General features: G+C 36.2%; 1 protein-coding gene across 5 annotated transcripts in view; it reads right to left on the reverse strand.

The window, feature by feature from the left end:
- The window catches only part of LOC125660039 (dedicator of cytokinesis protein 1-like), a 138686-nt gene that overhangs the window by 52454 nt on the left and 67046 nt on the right, over positions 1 to 19186 (reverse strand). For all 5 annotated transcript variants that reach the window (XM_056149697.1, XM_056149696.1, XM_056149700.1 and 2 more), the window contains 8 exons: positions 17242 to 17342; positions 17018 to 17076; positions 15699 to 15770; positions 12300 to 12486; positions 10409 to 10565; positions 8813 to 8944; positions 7032 to 7151; positions 3619 to 3708 (listed from right to left, as the gene is read on the reverse strand). In XM_056149697.1, the coding sequence (XP_056005672.1) occupies positions 3619 to 3708; positions 7032 to 7151; positions 8813 to 8944; positions 10409 to 10565; positions 12300 to 12486; positions 15699 to 15770; positions 17018 to 17076; positions 17242 to 17342 (918 nt within the window). The remainder of the gene's footprint in view (positions 1 to 3618; positions 3709 to 7031; positions 7152 to 8812; positions 8945 to 10408; positions 10566 to 12299; positions 12487 to 15698; positions 15771 to 17017; positions 17077 to 17241; positions 17343 to 19186) is intronic.

The raw sequence follows: 19186 nt of genomic DNA on the forward strand, positions 1-19186 counted from the left end.
ATATATCTCTAAAATAAAAAATCAAGCTCTCTAAATCTTCTAAAAAGCACAAAAATCTTAAGACATAACCTTACTGCCAAAGCTAAAGAACCTATAAAAGTTAAAACAATCTAAGTGCTAACAAAAGCAGTAGAACCTTACAAAATTATGAGATATGAGCAATAGTGCTTTCCATTCAAAGTTCCCTGTTGCTACTATTATCAACAAATCCACCATATCTGGTATTGTACCCGAGGAACTTATAAAATACAAGTTTGTCCTGTGTTTAAGAGGGGGGGGGGGGGGGGGGGGCTCTTTAGGAGTTGGTTTTTGTTTGTTATCTTGCATCCCATTTGATATCGATGTTTAACCTTAGCAAATAATTTATCACACACAGCTGTGTAAGTTGTTTATCACACACAGCTGTGTAAGTTGTTTATCACACACAGCTGTGTAAGTTGTTTATCACACACAGCTGTGTAAGTTGTTTATCACACACAGCTGTGTAAGTTCTTTATCACACACAGCTGTGTATGTTCTTTATCACACACAGCTGTGTAAGTTCTTTATCACACAGAGCTGTTTAAGTTCTTTATCACATGAACATCTACCATGACACAGCACATCCATCTCTTTTTTTGGTTGTATCTAAACCATTCATGACTTTTGCATGAAATAGTCACTACCCATGTTAAATATCATAGGTAAATAGTCACTACCCATGTTAAATATCACAGGTAAATAGTCACTACCCGTGTTAAATATCACAGGTAAATAGTCACTACCTGTGTTAAATATCACAGGTAAATAGTCACTACCTATGTTAAATATCACAGGTAAATAGTCACTACCCGTGTTAAATATCACAGGTAAATAGTCACTACCCGTGTTAAATGTCACAGGTAAATAGTCACTACCCGTGTTAAATGTCACAGGTAAATAGTCACATCACAGGTAAATAGTCACTATCTGTGTTAAATATCACAGGTCACTACCCGTGTTAAATATCACAGGTAAATAGTCACTACCCATGTTAAATATCACTGACAGGTAAATAGTCATTATCCGTGTTAAATATCACAGGTTTGACATAACATCAGTATCAACAATTAAGAATCCACTGGTTACAAAGTAAAGCACTAGCTAACATTGCACAAAATATGTCCAGGTTACTTCACGTTAATGAATGAATTATGCAAAAATTAATGTGGTTTTAAAAAAAATTAAGGTAGAAATTGAATCCAAGGTTAAAGTGTATAGCTGTCATTCAGTCAACAAAGCACATTTGTCTAATTATCATTCTGTTTACAATAAAGCATGCAAATATTGTTTCATTCACAAAGCATGTGAGAATTGTTCCATCTTGTTTATGTTGGTTGTCCAGTAGATTTTTATGAAATAACACATCACAATATGAATAAAAAGACACTCACTAACCAGAACCCCTGATCAAAGGATCAGGAATTTTTTCACAATTTTGGGCCTCCTTGCTTACCATGACTACACACACTGTTTGAGTGCTAGATTTTCTTCAGAAGAAAATTTTTACAAATTGCATCATTTTGGGTTTCGGCCACACACCCAAGGACCCCCAAAAAATCCCAGTTCCTGTTTTTCAATCTTCCCTTGAAAATGCTTCACGCTAATTTTGGTAAAGTTAGCCCAGTAGTACTTGCGAACAATTTAAAAACATTCAAATGTTAATGCAAGGCAACAGACAAAAGCAGACCAGAATACATCACCTAAGTATTTATTTCCTGCTCAAACTACATCTATATTAATGCACTGTGTGTTGTATCAGTTCCACTTCTATCCTCTACTGTCAGAGAAATTCAGAGAGATTAATAGAAACCTTCATTAGTACAAGTGTGGGATTGGGAAATTCCACCAAGGGGACAAGATTTGCAGTTTGGGACAAAGCTTTGCTGAATCTTGTCCCAGGAGTGGAATTTCCCTTTTTAATACTTACATAATAAAGAATTACTGTAAACGTATTATATTTGGCGTTTACGATATTTGGCGGAAATCGTTTTTTCAACAAGTTAGCGTAGATTTGATTTAGCGCATTCCTGAATTACTTTAAACATCTAGATTTACGGATGGCATTTAGCGATGTACTTGATTTAGTGGAAGCTGCGTTCCCGCCAAAGGGGCTAAATAGAATACACAGCCAAATGTAATACATTTACAGTATTTTTCTCAGATTTTATCCATAGTTTAGTGCATTACATCAGGAGAGTAAATCATCAGAATTCCCATTGGAACTATAAGAATGCAGTCAGGAAAAGCATAACCAAAAGCCAAAAACTGTTTCACTTCCTGTATAAACTAAAAAATCCAGGCTGTTCCCCAAGAAAGCTATATCTAATCGAAATTGCATGATGAAAACAATTCAATATTTTTTTAACCATCTAACAAAGATCAAGAAAATATGTGGTCATAGCAGCACAAAACAGGAACATCTCACACAGCTGTGTCACATGACTGATGTCAGTCTCACACAGCGGTGTCACATGACTGATGTCCATCTCACACAGCTGTGTCACATGACTGATGTCCATCTCACACAGTTGTGTCACATGACTGATGTCAGTCCCACACAGCTGTATCACATGACTGATGTCAGTCTCACACAGCTACATGTATGTCACATGTCTGATGTCCATCTCACACAGCTGTGTCACATGACTGATGTCAGTCTCACACAGTCATGTCACATGACTGATGTCAGTCTCACACAGCTGTGTCACATGACTGATGTCCATCTCACACAGCTGTGTCACATGACTGATGTCCATCTCACACAGCTGTGTCACATGACTGATGTCAGTCTCACACAGCTGTGTCACATGACTGATGTCCATCTCACACAGCTGTGTCACGTGACTGATGTCCATCTCACACAGCTGTGTCACATGACTGATGTCCATCTCACACAGCTGTGTCACATGACTGATGTCAGTCTCACACAGCCATGTCACATGACTGATGTCCATCTCACACAGCTGTGTCACATGACTGATGTCAGTCTCACACAGCGGTGTCACATGACTGATGTCAGTCTCACACAGCGGTGTCACATGACTGATGTCCATCTCACACAGCCATGTCACATGACTGACGTCAGTCTCACACAGCTGTGTCACATGACTGATGTCCATCTCACACAGCTGTGTCACATGACTGATGTCCATCTCACACAGCTGTGTCACATGACTGATGTCCATCTCACACAGCTGTGTCACATGACTGATGTCAGTCTCACACAGCTGTGTCACATGACTGATGTCCATCTCACACAGCTGTGTCACGTGACTGATGTCCATCTCACACAGCTGTGTCACATGACTGATGTCCATCTCACACAGCTGTGTCACATGACTGATGTCCATCTCACACAGCCATGTCACATGACTGATGTCCATCTCACACAGCCATGTCACATGACTGATGTCAGTCTCACACTGGTGATTATGTAAGAAAAATGTATCAGCAAGGAGTCCATTCCAAAATGAATCAGTCTTTTCAGAAATGCTTCGAGTACAAGAAAGAAGAATCTAGAAAACTACTGCGAGATAATAGGCGTGCACAGAATTCTAATTTAACGAGTCTCCTGAGAAATTGGGATGGATGACTTACCAGGATAACACTAAGCCTTTCATAGTCAAACAGTTCCTCCTCGTACAGGTGCACTAGTTCTTTGGTTAGCTCTATACCTTTTTCCCACATCTGAAACAAAAATTTACAGGAATGTAAAGGAAAAATGTACTGGAGTGTACATTTCATGATAATCATCTTTCACATGTTGGATGAAAATGAATGAATGAAAATGATTTAAGATTATACAAAATTATATCATCAAATGTACAGTATCTTTTCTTTCATCTCCAAATAAAATGTTCAACTTTGTTGTTTTATAAAAAGAATAAACAGATGTGCATGTGCCCTGATTTTACTTCAACAACTATAAGAGATTGAAAGCTCCCGAGATCAAGATTAAATTTGCTTTTATATATAGAAAACAACAAAAATCTATTAAGATTCACTAGAGAAATTCAAAACTTCAAAAGATCAAAGTTCAAGCGATCAAAAGTAACTTGACGTACTTAATCACTATATTGCTTTAACCTCAAAATACTCCTTTGGTAGAACCTGTGTACCAAGTTTGATGTCTGTCAAGCAAAGGTTTAAGATTGAAAGTACAACACTTGATTTACCAACCCACTGATCAACATACTGACTGACTGACGCAAACCAATATGTTCAAGGAGGGCATAAAAATATGGAAGCACTCAATGATGATAAGAAGATGTGTTTGTGAAACAAAGATGCCCTCATAGGGTAGCTAATTAATTCTGGTACCAAAAGAAAAGTCTTTTCACTAGGAACACATGTGAAATATGAAAGCCCTGGCACTAGGCTATCATAAGTTATGGCCAAGGTTTAAGTTTTTCAAAATTAGATAAAACAAGAGGCCCAAGGGCCTAGAATTGCTCTTCTGATAAATTGTACAACCCCACCATTTCTATTCTTAGCCTCTTAGTATTCTAAATCTTTAGTTAAATCCTAAGAATTCAAAAAATGTAGGTCAATGTGACCTACTTTTTGGTTTACACATTTTGAGAACCCAAGAAATATCAACTGACAAAGTTTGATGATTTTAAGCCAATTAGTATCTGAATATTGAAATATAGCTGTCAAATTCCAATCGTAGGTCATGGTGACCTACTTTTTGGTCAGCGAACTCCGAACATGCAAGACCCATCAACTGACAAAGTTTGATGACTGTAGGTCAAATAGTATCTGAAATATATAAATATAGCCGTCCAATTCCAAAAGTAGGTCAAGGTGACCTACTTTTTGGTCAAAACCCTTCGAACATGCAAGACCCATCAACTGACAAAGTTTGATGACTGTAGGTCAAATAGTATCTGAAATATATAAATATAGCCGTCAAATTCCAAAAGTAGGTCAAGGTGACCTACTTTTTGGTCGACACACTCCATAGACTCAAGATGCATCAACTGTCAAAGTTTGATGATTGTAGGTCAATTAGTGACTGAAATATATAAATATAACTGTCAAATGCCAAAAGTAGGTCACAGTGACCTACTTTTTGGTCGATACACTCCGAAGACTCAAGATGCATCAACTGACAAAGTTTGATGATTGTAGGTCAAATAGTGTCTGAAATATAGTAATTTAGCTGTCAAATACCAAAAGTAGGTCACGGTGACCTACTTTTTGGTCGACACAAACCGAAGACTGAAGACGCATCAACTGACAAAGTTTGATGATCCTAGGTTTTACAGTGCCCAAAATATGCATCTACAATTGAAAATGTGAAATTTGAATATCTGCAAAATTCAAAAAGTAGGTCACTGTGACCTACTTTTTTTATAAATATGTTTCAAGGCCTCAAGATGCATCAACTTACAAGATTTGATGATTCTAAACCTCTCGGTATTTGAAATAACAACTTAAAATATATCTATAAATGATAAGCCATAAAATTCAGAAAGTAGTTCACGGTGACCTATTTTTCAGTTGACGCATTTCAAGGTCCCATGATCCACCAACTGACAAGTTTTGATGATCATAGGCTTCAAAGTGTCCAAGATATGCATCAAAATTAATTTTAAAATAAATACCTGCAAAATTCAAAAAGTAGGTCACCTTGACCTACTTTTGAGACAACTTGACACAAGGTCCTAAGATGCATCAACTGTCAAAATTTGATGATCCTAGTCCTTATAATGACTAAAATATCAAAGATTTAAGGAAATATAAATTTAGGTCAACTTTGAAGTGACCTTGAGACCACGACCTTTGCCCCAGGGTAACGCCTTGAACAATTTTTAATCTACAACATATCCTCATCCTTATGTGTAAGTTTGGTGATAATCTGCCCAGTGGTTCTTGAGGAGAAGATTTTTTTAGCAACCACTACTTTTGTTTGTATTTTCCTGATTATTTCCCCTTGTTAAACAGTCACATCCCTCTATTTAGTATGTATGAAAGCCCTTGGGCCAATGATACCCTGTAACAAATTTGAAAAAAATTGGCCAAGGGGTTCTTGAGTTATAGCCCTTTTTCTAAAAAGTTTACGCACACCGCACACCACACAAATGGCCATAGCATTAGCTCTTTGAGCCTTTGGCTCAGAAGAGCTAAAAATGATGGTACCAAATAAATTACTGAGTGTATCTCAGGTCAGATGACAAGACATCACTTGAAGAATTTGTTCAGTACCCATGTAATATCAAAAGTGCACATGTATAATTGTAATATCAAAAGTGCACATGTATAATTGTAATATCAAAAGTGCACATGTATAATTGTAATATCAAAAGTGCACATATAATTGTAATATCAAAAGTGCACATGTATAATTGTAATATCAAAAGTGCACATGTAATTGTAATATCAAAAGTGCACATGTAATTGTAATATCAAAAGTGCACATGTATAATTGTAATATCAAAAGTGCACATATAATTGTAATATCAAAAGTGCACATGTATAATTGTAATATCAAAAGTGCACATATAATTGTAATATCAAAAGTGCACATATAATTGTAATATCAAAAGTGCACATGTATAATTGTAATATCAAAAGTGCACATGTATAATTGTAATATCAAAAGTGCACATATAATTGTAATATCAAAAGTGCACATGTATAATTGTAATATCAAAAGTGCACATGTAATTGTAATATCAAAAGTGCACATGTATAATTGTAATATCAAAAGTGCACATGTATAATTGTAATATCAAAAGTGCACATGTAATTGTAATATCAAAAGTGCACATGTATAATTGTAATATCAAAAGTGCACATGTATAATTGCATGAAATCCTTGCTACTGGTCCGACTGGTTTACTTGTTTTTAAAGTTAGTGTTGAGCCCTGGATAAATGGAGTGTGCGTGTGAATTCTGACTATGAGTATGAGCTCACTTGGTAAACCCTATTTTCCTTGCATTTTCATCACCTAAGGAAAACAGATTTTCCTGATAACAATTTATGTTCATATTTGAATTCTTACCTTTCCCTTGTCAAAGAAAGAGATGATGTCATAATAGAGATTTTCTTTGAGTTCTCTGTGTGTGCGTGCATTCGGATACCACGTGCTGTGCAGCATGGGCTCAAGTCCATCATCTGTCCACTGTCAACACAAAATACCCAATGCACATAATGTAACCTGAATATTCCGAGATAAGATTACAGAGGGCACCAAATCATTTGAAGGTAAGGACTTAAACTACTTCATGTGAGAACAAAATAATTGACAAATATTGTTTGCGTATTTAATTCCATGGAGTAATAATTTCGTGGATTATCATTTTTGGTTTGGTTTGCGGGTATGAAATTCTGCTGATTTGTATATACATGTAGCTGACATGAAATTAACTTATATACTTTAAGTCTGCTGGTAAGAATTTACGCAGATTTTCTGAGACTGCGGACTTAGCGGAAATAAGTATTGCGTGTAAAAATGTACATTTACAGTAGGAGGAAGTCTGTTATGAGAACCAAAACCTGTCTCACCACTATTATGAAAATGTGGAAACTAAGAGTGTGAATCTAAATGTGGTCTAGACCTATTCTGATCAAACTGACTAGGAATGCCAAAAATTTAGCTTGTAGATAGACATTTTGCTTTTAGAATTATGATTGTGAATCTTGGTAATTCAATTTTTCTTCAATGTTATTATTGGTTTCTTCTGTAAATTGTACAATTGAACAATGCTTTAACAATGTTAAGCATACTTCAAATCTTACAGGTCCACTCAGTACAAGGTTGTTATTAAAAGGACATTTATTTAGAGGAAAACATGGTGGGTGTAGTGGGCCTCTGGGTCTCATGTTATGCCCCGCCCCCCTCAGATTCTGTGGGAAGTACACTAGAATATTGTCATGTCTCTCTGCCCATGCATTAATCCATTATACACTAGAATATTGCCAGGTCTCTCTGACCGTCCATTATTTCATTATACACTAGAATATTGCCATGTCTCTCTGCCATTATACAAGTGATACTTTACACAATTTTACTAATAATGAAGTTGTATCTTTTCATTCAGTGAGGTTACAAACCCAAGTCCATGGGCACCATGGTCTGCACACAAGCTAGTAGGAATGAAACGATACGCCCCCTTCACGATACGATACATATTGTAATACGTATGCCATAATTCAATACGATTCAATTTACAGAAGAAACCAATAATAACATCGAAGAAAAATTGAATTACCCAGATTCTCAATCATAATTCTAAAAGCAAAATGTCTATCTACAAGCTAAATTTTTGGCAATACGGAATGCCCACCACATTGAAATGTACAAATACTAACTGTAACCTTGACCTATGATATTAATTGGAATTTTCTACCTATTATCAAAGTAGAAAGAACAAGACCAACATCTGATAAGTAATATTTCTATGGTCAACATTGTTCCAATGAATCAACAATTGTCCTGGACTAAGATAAATAGATATCCTTGAGTCTCATAGTAGTATGAAACATACATATGATATAGTACTCTTTAAAAAGTTTACCAAACACTTTCTTGAATGTGCACTTGCACTAGCAACTTACTAATCCCATGTTGTAAGGGGTATAATTATAATCCTCCTTACCTAACAATACATTTGAACACACAAAGCCGGGCCTGTCTGCCAGGAAACTTCTTTACAATCCTCACCTAATAAGATCCACGTGGAGCCGGGCCTGTCTGCCAGGAGACTTCTATACAATCCTCACCTTAATAAGATCCACATGGATCTAGGCCTGTCTGCCAGGAGATTTCTAAACAATCCTTACCTTGAGAAGATCCACGTGGAGTTTGAGAGTGTTTGCTGCCTCAGTATAGTTATCACATTTCATGTGAAGGTCACAAAGTTTGTACAGGTATCGAATATACATCTCCTGTCTCTCGATGTCATGGTAAAAATTCTGGAAAACACAACATAGCACATTTAAATCAATATACATATACAGTAAAATATCTGTATTTCAAATATGGTTTATCTCGAATACCCCGCTTGAGTCGAAGTCGACCGCCGGTCCCGGCCGTTTTCCCTATATAAATGATTAAAAAAACTTCTGATATTTCGAACACGGTAATCTCGATTACTCCGCTCATGTCGAAATATTTTCAAGGTCCCATACCCTAAATTCACCTGGTTTATCTCGAAGTAGTGCAGTCAATTTTCCGCTCTGCTTACCATACCTGGCGTCGTTAAGTCACACATTCACACTCGCGGCTACATCAATTATAATTAATGACCGCTAATCCACACTCGCCTTTTTCAAATAGACCCAGGTCGCAATAAATGGTTCAACCGCTTGGGTGATTAGTGAAGCCTTCCAACATAACGGCTAAAGTTCACCGCCAATTATGTACTAATACACCCGATTCCAGGGATGGTGTTTTGAATGACACACGCTCTATCATTAACATGTGGGTTAGATAAACGCACAAAATCGTCGAAGTACGCTTGAAAGTAATGCTCTTAATAATGATAATGCATTTAATAATACACGCTTCATCATTAAAACTAGTACAGAGAAAACACGAAAATTTATTTAATAAACATCTAAAACTTTGGTTTTTTTTTTAAATCTGTCTTTTTTGTTTCTTACGTGATAGGTTCTTTCATTACAACGCAATAACTACATCCCAGTCGAGCCTGAACATCAGTAAACTTAAAGTCAGCATACAGGCACGATCATCTTAATTTTGAAACACATTGTGAATTCAATTGGATGTTTATATATATATTAAAAAACGAAATGTTTGTCTTTGAAATTCCACATATTAATTTATCAACTTGTATTAAACTATAAGAAACGGCAACAGGGTTTTTGTTTATAATGCAAATCCCATACTATGCATCAAATATACTCCTTCAAAACAAAATATCCAAGATCGATTTTGAATATCTCAAACCCCCGGATATCTCGAAGTCTTTTCGAAGTCCCTCACACTTCGAGATAGAGATATTTTACTGTATTTGTAACACACAAATTACAATGGTCTGCATCTCAGCAAATCGCATTTCAAAATCTCAAATCATTCATTCCCTCTTCACCTATTCTAAAGCTTCCAGATATTTCTTAAGATATTTATATCACAGACTGATGCATCAGACAGAGGAGTTCAAAAAAATTCAGTTTGGTACAAGTTTAAATCAATATTTAAATTGGGTACTTATCAAATTACTATTCTGAAGCAAAAAAATTAATAAATTAACAAAGTCTGATCACAGGATTTCAAAGAATTGAAAGTTATATGACCCACACAGTCTGCAGGATATGAATAAATTAGCAAAACATATACGATAATTCTGGTCTTAAACAACTGATAAGTTTTCAAACAAATATTGAAGATAACTACAAATGATCCCCAATACCTACCAGAAGGTTGACAATACAGCTCATTCTAAGCTCTTTGACTTCACTCTGGATGATCTTCCTGTACTCCAGTAAATGCTGCAGTAACTCCTTCACAGTGTTCACGAACCGAAGGCCCTGGTCCTTCAGAGTACTGTGATTACTACACAGTTTGTAAAGTCTGAAGAACAAATACAGAACTAGAAACAGAGTACTGTGATTACTACACAGTTTGTAAAGTCTGAAGAACAAATACAGAACTAGAAACAGAGTACTGTGATTACTACACAGTTTGTAAAGTCTGCAGAACAAATACAGAACTAGAAACAGAGTACTGTGATTACTACACAGTTTGTAAAGTCTGAAGAACAAATACAGAACTAGAAACAGAGTACTGTGATTACTACACAGTTTGTAAAGTCTGAAGAACAAATACAGAACTAGAAACAGAGTACTGTGATTACTACACAGTTTGTAAAGTCTGCAGAACAAATACAGAACTAGAAACAGAGTACTGTGATTACTACACAGTTTGTAAAGTCTGAAGAACAAATACAGAACTAGAAACAGAGTACTGTGATTACTACACAGTTTGTAAAGTCTGAAGAACAAATACAGAACTAGAAACAGAGTACTGTGATTACTACACAGTTTGTAAAGTCTGCAGAACAAATACAGAACTAGAAACAGAGTACTGTGATTACTACACAGTTTGTAAAGTCTGAAGAACAAATACAGAACTAGAAACAGAGTACTGTGATTACTACACAGTTTGTAAAGTCTGCAGAACAAATACAAAACTAGAAACAGAGTACTGTGATTACTACACAGTTTGTAAAGTCTGCAGAACAAATACAGAACTAGAAACAGAGTACTGTACATGATAACTACACAGTTTGTAAAGTCTGAAGAACAAATACAAAACTAGAAACATTTCATTTTATCTAATGAGCAAGTCTTCAATTCAATGGGAGAGAGGGAAATCTTGTTCAGAAAGGCTGATGGTGCAGTGGGTGCATTTCTCGGACTCAGATCAATTTTTGAGATCGAAAATAATTCAGATGTTCATCTCTCTAACATTTTCTCTATTATAAAATCATGGTTTGGACAAAAATAACTTTGATTGAGGCAAATATCACAATTTTCATACCAAATACGAGTTCAGTCATCCTTTCATTATAAAGTTATAGCCTGATACAAATATTGCTAACATGTTTACCAGTCACCTTGACCTTGATTAATTAACAGTGATCCAAGGTCATGACAAAATGGTTATAATCAATCAATCAATCTCCGTGTCTAGTAGGGCTTACTATAAAGTTATGACATACAGAAATGTTTTAAAACTTTTTTTAACCTTGACCTTGGCCAAATAAATTTACTTTAAGTAAAAGTCATGGCACACTCTTTCTTCACAAAAAATCTTTGAAATATTGTCCCTCTAATGTAGCTTGATAAGAAAGTTGTAGCTTGAACAATTATTCTCGACCTAATTAATGTTTGAGACTTTGACTCAGAATTGAGTAGAATACATGTGTGTGCTCATTAGCAACCTTTGTGTGCTCATTAGCAACCTTTGTGCAATGTTTGAACTAAATGTCTCTCCATTACAAATTCACGATAGCCTTAGTGGTTAGGTGCTTGCTTCATGACCAGGTCTTGGGTTTGATTCAGAATCCTGGTGCCATTAAACGTGTGCACAAAACAGACAAAAATTCACATCAAAATTCAGATAGGTGAAACAGAATCTCAATATCACGACAGAGTGTTCCATCTACAACATCAAACTGAGAATGCGAAACAGTAAAACAATAGAGCTATGGACCACATCATCATAGAAGAAGGTCGTTAGATCTGCAGGGAAGGACTTATGTTTCACAGAAGAAGGTTTCTAGATCTGCAGGGAAGGACTTACGTTTCACAGAAGAGATCCTTGTACTCCTCATCGCCTTGACCTCCCTCCACTAAAGCGTCCAGGCACATGATCAGCTCATGTTCTACCTGGTTAAAGTTGCCCTTTATCTTCCTAGTGGCAGGCTCAATCTGCATGTACTCACACACCATCATGTCAAAAAAAATGGGCATCGTTGCTTTCCTCAGTTCTGTACGCAAGAGATTACATAGTTTAGGTTTGGGGAGGAATTGCACATTTATCAGGGTTTACATATACAGTGGAGCCTCCTTAATCCGGACGCTTTGGTTCCCAGCAAAATCGTCCGGATAAATGAAGCGTCCGGATAATTGAATCGCATATTTTCTATCTTTACATAAGTAACCAATATATGCCTACTTTATTGATGCATGGTGAATTAAACACATTCTATAATTGGATTTGACCATTTGCATTAGTAAATAAATTATGATAATGTTAACATTTACATGTATTTCAAAGCACTAAGATTTAATGTACGTGTTCAGTGTATTTGCCTGTGCTTACATTGTGCATATATATGAGCCCTACAAATAAATATACAAAACTGTGTACCGTATGCACTAAAACAAATAATGAAGCACTTTATGAAACTATAAGTAAATAAATCATTAGTATCTAACATAATCATTTAAACTTCAAACATTTCATCACACTTTTACTTCTTAAAGAGGCCGGTAATTTCCATCTGTCACAATTCACGGGTTCGGCGGTCTGTTAAAACAATCTTAATTGTTCAAAGTTTATATAAGAATTTCGTGATTATCATGTCAGTTGACAACATTCTTTAACCAAATTCGATCTGCCAGAGTTTATATTTCTTATTCTATAATTATCCAAGACAGTATCGGGAGAACAAAATCATTTAAGCTCGTAATATCAAGACCTACTACTGCTTTGATCTAGTCACACGCACCTATTATTTTCATGATGTGATAATAACGGAACAAAACTCGGGTGAAACTAACATTACGGGTACATACAAAATTTAATTGTCATTTTCCTTAAAATGGTAATTTTCTCACTTCTACCCAGAGTTTAAAAATTCGAAAGCAATAAAGCTCTTATACAACATCATAACAAGAATCAATCGTACACAGGTACATTCTACATGCGTGACATTCTAAACGTTAGAAACTTACTACATGTACATGTGCTTGAACATTCATGTATATTTCACGCCAATCAAAAGTATAAAATCCAGAATCTAGAAGTATAATCTACACTGCTTAGATTTACATAAGCCGATAATCAATTTACGAATCAGTACAACTGATATGTGTAGCAGTTAAAAACATTATCATTACGGCATGATGTTTAATTTATTAATTCTATTAGGCTGTTGATCAAGACTATAAAATAATATGCTACAGATTTATTTACAAAATTCAACACTACACACAATAAAACACTTATGTGCGAAAATTGGCAATACAATGTCTCGATCGGCACGTGCTATCCAATTGACATATCATCGCACACCACCTAATTATAGGGAGGAGTTGACAGGGTACAGGTAATCGCTTCAATTAGACAGTTTGGCTTGTTTTCTTTATAATTTACGCCTTGCTAAAATTGTCCGACACAGACCTTCCCTGAACAAAATTACCGTCCGGATTAACGGTACAATTTTCAATGCATTATAACATTTTGTAGTAAAAAATTATCGTCCGGATCCGGAACGCGAATTTCTGGATTAATGATGCAAAATAATGTATAAAAATTCCGTTCCCTAGAAAAATCGTCCGGAAGGTGAAGCGTCCGGATTACCGAGGCTCCACTGTACATCCAATTCCTATTTATACACGAGTAAATATCAGTCATGACAATTTGTGAAAATCCTCCATTGTGAAATAAAATATCTCCCTTCTTGTTTATTGACCTCTGATTTACTCAGATTTAAATCCTTCAGAAAAAAACTTTTAATCCCAAGTAAATTGCAAAAGAAATTGCATCCAGTACATGAAGCTATAAACTACACACTAGAGGCCCATGGGCTACATCCCTCACCTGAGTAGTTGCATTTTCCCCATATGAACATTAAATCCAAATGATCGGCAACCCTGGCCACATAGAGCACGATGTGAATAAATCTACACTACCTAAAAACTCAGTTAACTGATACACAATTAATCCCTGGTGGTTACTGATACACGATTAAGCCCTGGTGGTTGATACACGATTAAGCCCTGGTGGTTATTAAGAAGATTTTCAAAGATTTTTTATATCAGACTCTTTGTGTAGACCCACACTGATACACAATTAATCCCTGGTGGTTATTGATACACGATCAAGCCCTGGTGGTTGATACACGATTAAGCCCTGGTGGTTATTGATACACGATCAAGCCCTGGTGGTTATTGATACACGATCAAGCCCTGGTGGTTGATACACGATTAAGGCCTGGTGGTTATTTATACATGATCAAGCCCTGGTGGTTATTGATACACGATCAAGCCCTGGTGGTTATTAAGAAGATTTTCAAAGATTTTCTATATCAGACTCTTTGTGTAGACCCACACTGATACACAATTAATCCCTGGTGGTTATTGATACACGATCAAGCCCTGGTGGTTGATACACGATTAAGCCCTGGTGGTTATTTATACACGATCAAGCCCTGGTGGTTATTGATACACGATCAAGCCCTGGTGGTTGATACACGATCAAGCCCTGGTGGTTGATACACGATTAAGGCCTGGTGGTTATTTATACATGATCAAGCCCTGGTGGTTATTGATACACGATCAAGCCCTGGTGGTTATTAAGAAGATTTTCAAAGATTTTCTATATCAGACTCTTTGTGTAGACCCACACTGATATAGGAATGATGGAGGGAACAAACATATACCTACACTACATGAAGATACTTGCATACTATTTTGACCAATTGCACTTTCTGAAGAATTTCCTTATGTAAAACTTGTGGCCATGCCAAGATTGTGGGGGTCATGGATTAAACTTACTTGAATCTTTATACTCCAAGAAAATGTTTGCCTATTCATTTGACATATTGTAACCCTTTTAGTTCTTGAGAAGAAGGTTTAAAGAATTTAAAATCTTCATCATATAGAGGAGCAAAACTTTCAGGCAAGTTTTTGTTTATTTGCATCTGAATGGATTTTGAGAAAATGTTTTAATCAATCCATTCTTAATATACAATGAAATTCCTCCCCTGGAGGCCTGACTCCTCATTCAAACAAATTTGAATCCTCTTCACCAAGCATGCTTGCTGATAAGTATGGTTGAAATCTGCCTGATGGTTCTAAAGAAGCTGATATGTGAAATGTTCACTGGAGGATGAAAAATAAATGGACAATAGACAAACTTTGATCAGAAGAGCTCACTTGAGCCTTCAGCTCGGGAGCTTTAACTTTTCCTTACCAGTTTCTGGTATTAATGTCATTTCCAAAATATCACCAACCAAATCCGGAATGAAGTGGATCTTCTGCGGCCCTGTAATATTGTAAAGATCTTGTTAATACACATTGTGATTTTTGTGGTCCTATGATATTGTAAAGATCTTGTTAATACACATTGTGATTTTTCTGTGGCCCTGTAATATTGTGAAGATCTTGTTAATACACATTGAGATTTTCTGCGGCCCTGTAACATTGTGAAGATCTTGTTAATACACATTGTGATTTTCTGTAACTAGCTAAGACAGCAATCTTTTTTTTTTTAACTGAGAAAACACTTTCTTTATGGTCTACTAAATACTAAATTATATATGCATATTTCCAAGAGTCCCACTTCCAATGAAAAGAGCACAAGGGAATTCAGTAAAAATCCCTTTTAATTAAGAGATCTAATCTGTTTTTCCCCAACATCCATAAAATCTACCATGCCTGTTTCTACTTCAAAGAGATGTCATTTGTAATCTAAATTTACACTGAATAAGGATGTCTGAATTTCCATTCGACATACTGAATCTCAATGGCTCTTCACAAGATTTTTAAGGAATTTCTGCACACAATCTTGTGTAAAATTCTGAACCCCTCCAGTAGCATTAACACCAAGACCCTGGTGGTCATCATGGGAACATGATCTACAATACTTGAGAATGCCTGAACATTAATTTGACAAACTGCACCCCTGTCATTCTTCAGAATAAATGTTTTACAAAGAATTTTCACCAGTATTCTTATATGAATTTAAAAACCCCATTATGGCTCCATCCTGGCTTCAGGGATTATAATTTGAACAAACTTTAATCAGCACTAAATAAAGGAGTCTATATGCAAATTCAAAATTTTCTGGTTCATTGGTTCTAAAGATTTATTTTTAACACCTGAACCAGCTCAGGTGAGCCAACAAGAACTTCTAAATTTGAAGAAATTCCTCAACTTTTAAAATATAACTTTATAAAAAGTTAAATGTATGTGTCTACTAGAATGTATTACACAGATGGACAAGGTATATCAAATGGACTGATCATTAGAGGAAATCTTCTATAAAACAAGGCCCTGATAATGCACTGATCACTACAGGAAATCTTCTATAAAGCAATACCCTGATAATGCACAAACCCCTCTCTTAATTTACAATGTAAAATCATTTATAGAGGAGGCTTACAATTCCTTCTTATCTAATCGCAAATCCTGTACCACAATCCTCACAGTTTCTGAATAAGCTGATCTATAGATCATTTCAAATGTATCAATCTATGTAGTTCTATGAAACATATATACATGCATTCTTACCTAAGTGGAACCACATTTGTCTTATCTCAAAACCAGCTTCCCTCCTCATATCTCGATACCTGAAATTGGAAACCGTTACACGTATATTACTAACAAATGAGTAAGATTACTGAAATGAATTCTGAAAACGATTGGAATCTGAGACTTTACCTGCACACTATTATTAACAAATGAATAAGATTAATGAAATGAATTCTGAAAACGATTGGAACCCGAGACTTTACCTGCACACTATTTTGGTCCTTTTGGAGCTGCTGAAGTGTTCTAATTGCAGAGATTTCTGAGTGAGGAATGATATGGAGCACTTGAAGAAAAATCCCCAGAGCTGGAAAATGCAAGTATAATTGAATGAACAATGATCTTATAGTAGCTTTTGCAAAAAGCATAAAAGATTCAAATCAGAAAAGCTCACCTGAGCCAAAGGTGAGCTAAAAATTATTTATAGTCCAGTCCCTGTGAAATTTGAGGTCCTGTGTAAATTTTCTAAAGAATTGGCTAGACAATTGGGGGGGGGGGGGAGAGAGAGATCGAGAGATCGAGAGATCAGTAGCTCATACCCCAGTAGGTCACTTTAAGGAAATGATTGGTGGCCACTAAATGAGTCATCAAATCTTGCATTAGCACTTGACCCCTGACCCCAGGGCCATGAATTTCAGAATTTTGGCTGAGGTTTCTATGTGCTTCTATTGGTTGTTTGGTGTCCTAGTGGCAAGAGATTTTTAAAGAAATAGACAATAGTGCATTTTCACTACACATTGAGCTGTCAAGTCTAATCCAAGCACCCCTGGGGTTAAGAATTTCACAATTTTCAGATTCCTCCTTCATTATTATAATACACAGTTTGTCAGCTAGATTTCTCTGAGGTAAGAATACTTTTAAAGCTTGTATCATTTTTCTAGGTTTTCGATCTGGCCCCCTGCTCAGGAACCACGAAATTCACATTTCTTGCCTGCCTTAACTCAAAGTTGAATATATTAAGTGACCTAAATCTTAACAAACTGACCACATATATCAAACGCAGGTCAATCACTCATCTGTTAAAAGCGGGTCAACTCCTGAATCTGGAGCAAACTTTGGTAATCTACATAGTGCACCATAAAAGTTTGATGTTAATCTGTTTAACATTTTCTAGTGAATCCAACCAAGTCTCAAAATGAAACCTCCCACTGTAAACCTAGTTAATTTTACATTGGAAAATGCATCATCTAAATCTAGCACCAAGGTAGTGACTATTTTTGTATGGACCTTATACTGTACACAAGTTTGGTCTAATAAAAAGTTATCTGGGAATTTGAACAAGAGGTACTGTGAGCAATGCTCACTAAGAATACCTCCCGCTTACCCCAATCTCCCAAAAACTTCAGTATTATGATCCAAAAGGTATCTAGGAACACAGCATCTCCATGCGATGAAAAAAGCCGTTAAAGAATTTAAATGGAAACCATATTGCTACTTTGATGTCCAGTGCGTGTGACCTTTGACCTTTGACCTTTTGACCCCAAAATCGATAGGGAACATCTTCATCCCATGGGCAGTCCATATGTATGATATGGTGACTGTAGGTGGAAAGGATAACGCTTTAGAGCCCGGAAACCATATTCCTACTTCGATGTCCAGTGCGCTTGACCTTTGACCTTTTGACCCCAAAATCGATAGGGAACATCTTCATCTCATGGGTAGTCCATATGTATGATATGGTGACGGTAGGTGGAAAGGATAATGCTTTAGAGCCCATAAACCATTGCGTCTACGGACGGACAGACAGACGGACAACCCGATTCCAGTATACCCCCCCACACAACTTGTCGCGGGGGGTATAACAAGTCCAAACACTCATTAAATCAATTCCCCAGACGACAGATGATACATCATTTCATTCTTTGTGCTGAGAGAGATCTGCCCTTGGATGTAATATACAACGATATTGCCTAGTTTGTCATGGAATAATATGCTAATTCTATAGTGTCTTTCAAATCCACTGCAATATTATCAAACAATGTTTGCCATTTTAATTTTTAAACAAGAGGCCCATGGGCCACATCGCTCACCTGAGTCACCTTGGTCCATATCAGAAGACTTTCCATATATATTTGCATGTAAAACCGTAGTCCCTATTATGGCCCCAACCTACCCCTGGAGGCCATGGTTTTTTCAAACTTAAATCTACAC

This window comes from Ostrea edulis, chromosome 9, assembly GCF_947568905.1.
Source record: "Ostrea edulis chromosome 9, xbOstEdul1.1, whole genome shotgun sequence".
Classification (NCBI taxonomy): domain Eukaryota; kingdom Metazoa; phylum Mollusca; class Bivalvia; order Ostreida; family Ostreidae; genus Ostrea; species Ostrea edulis.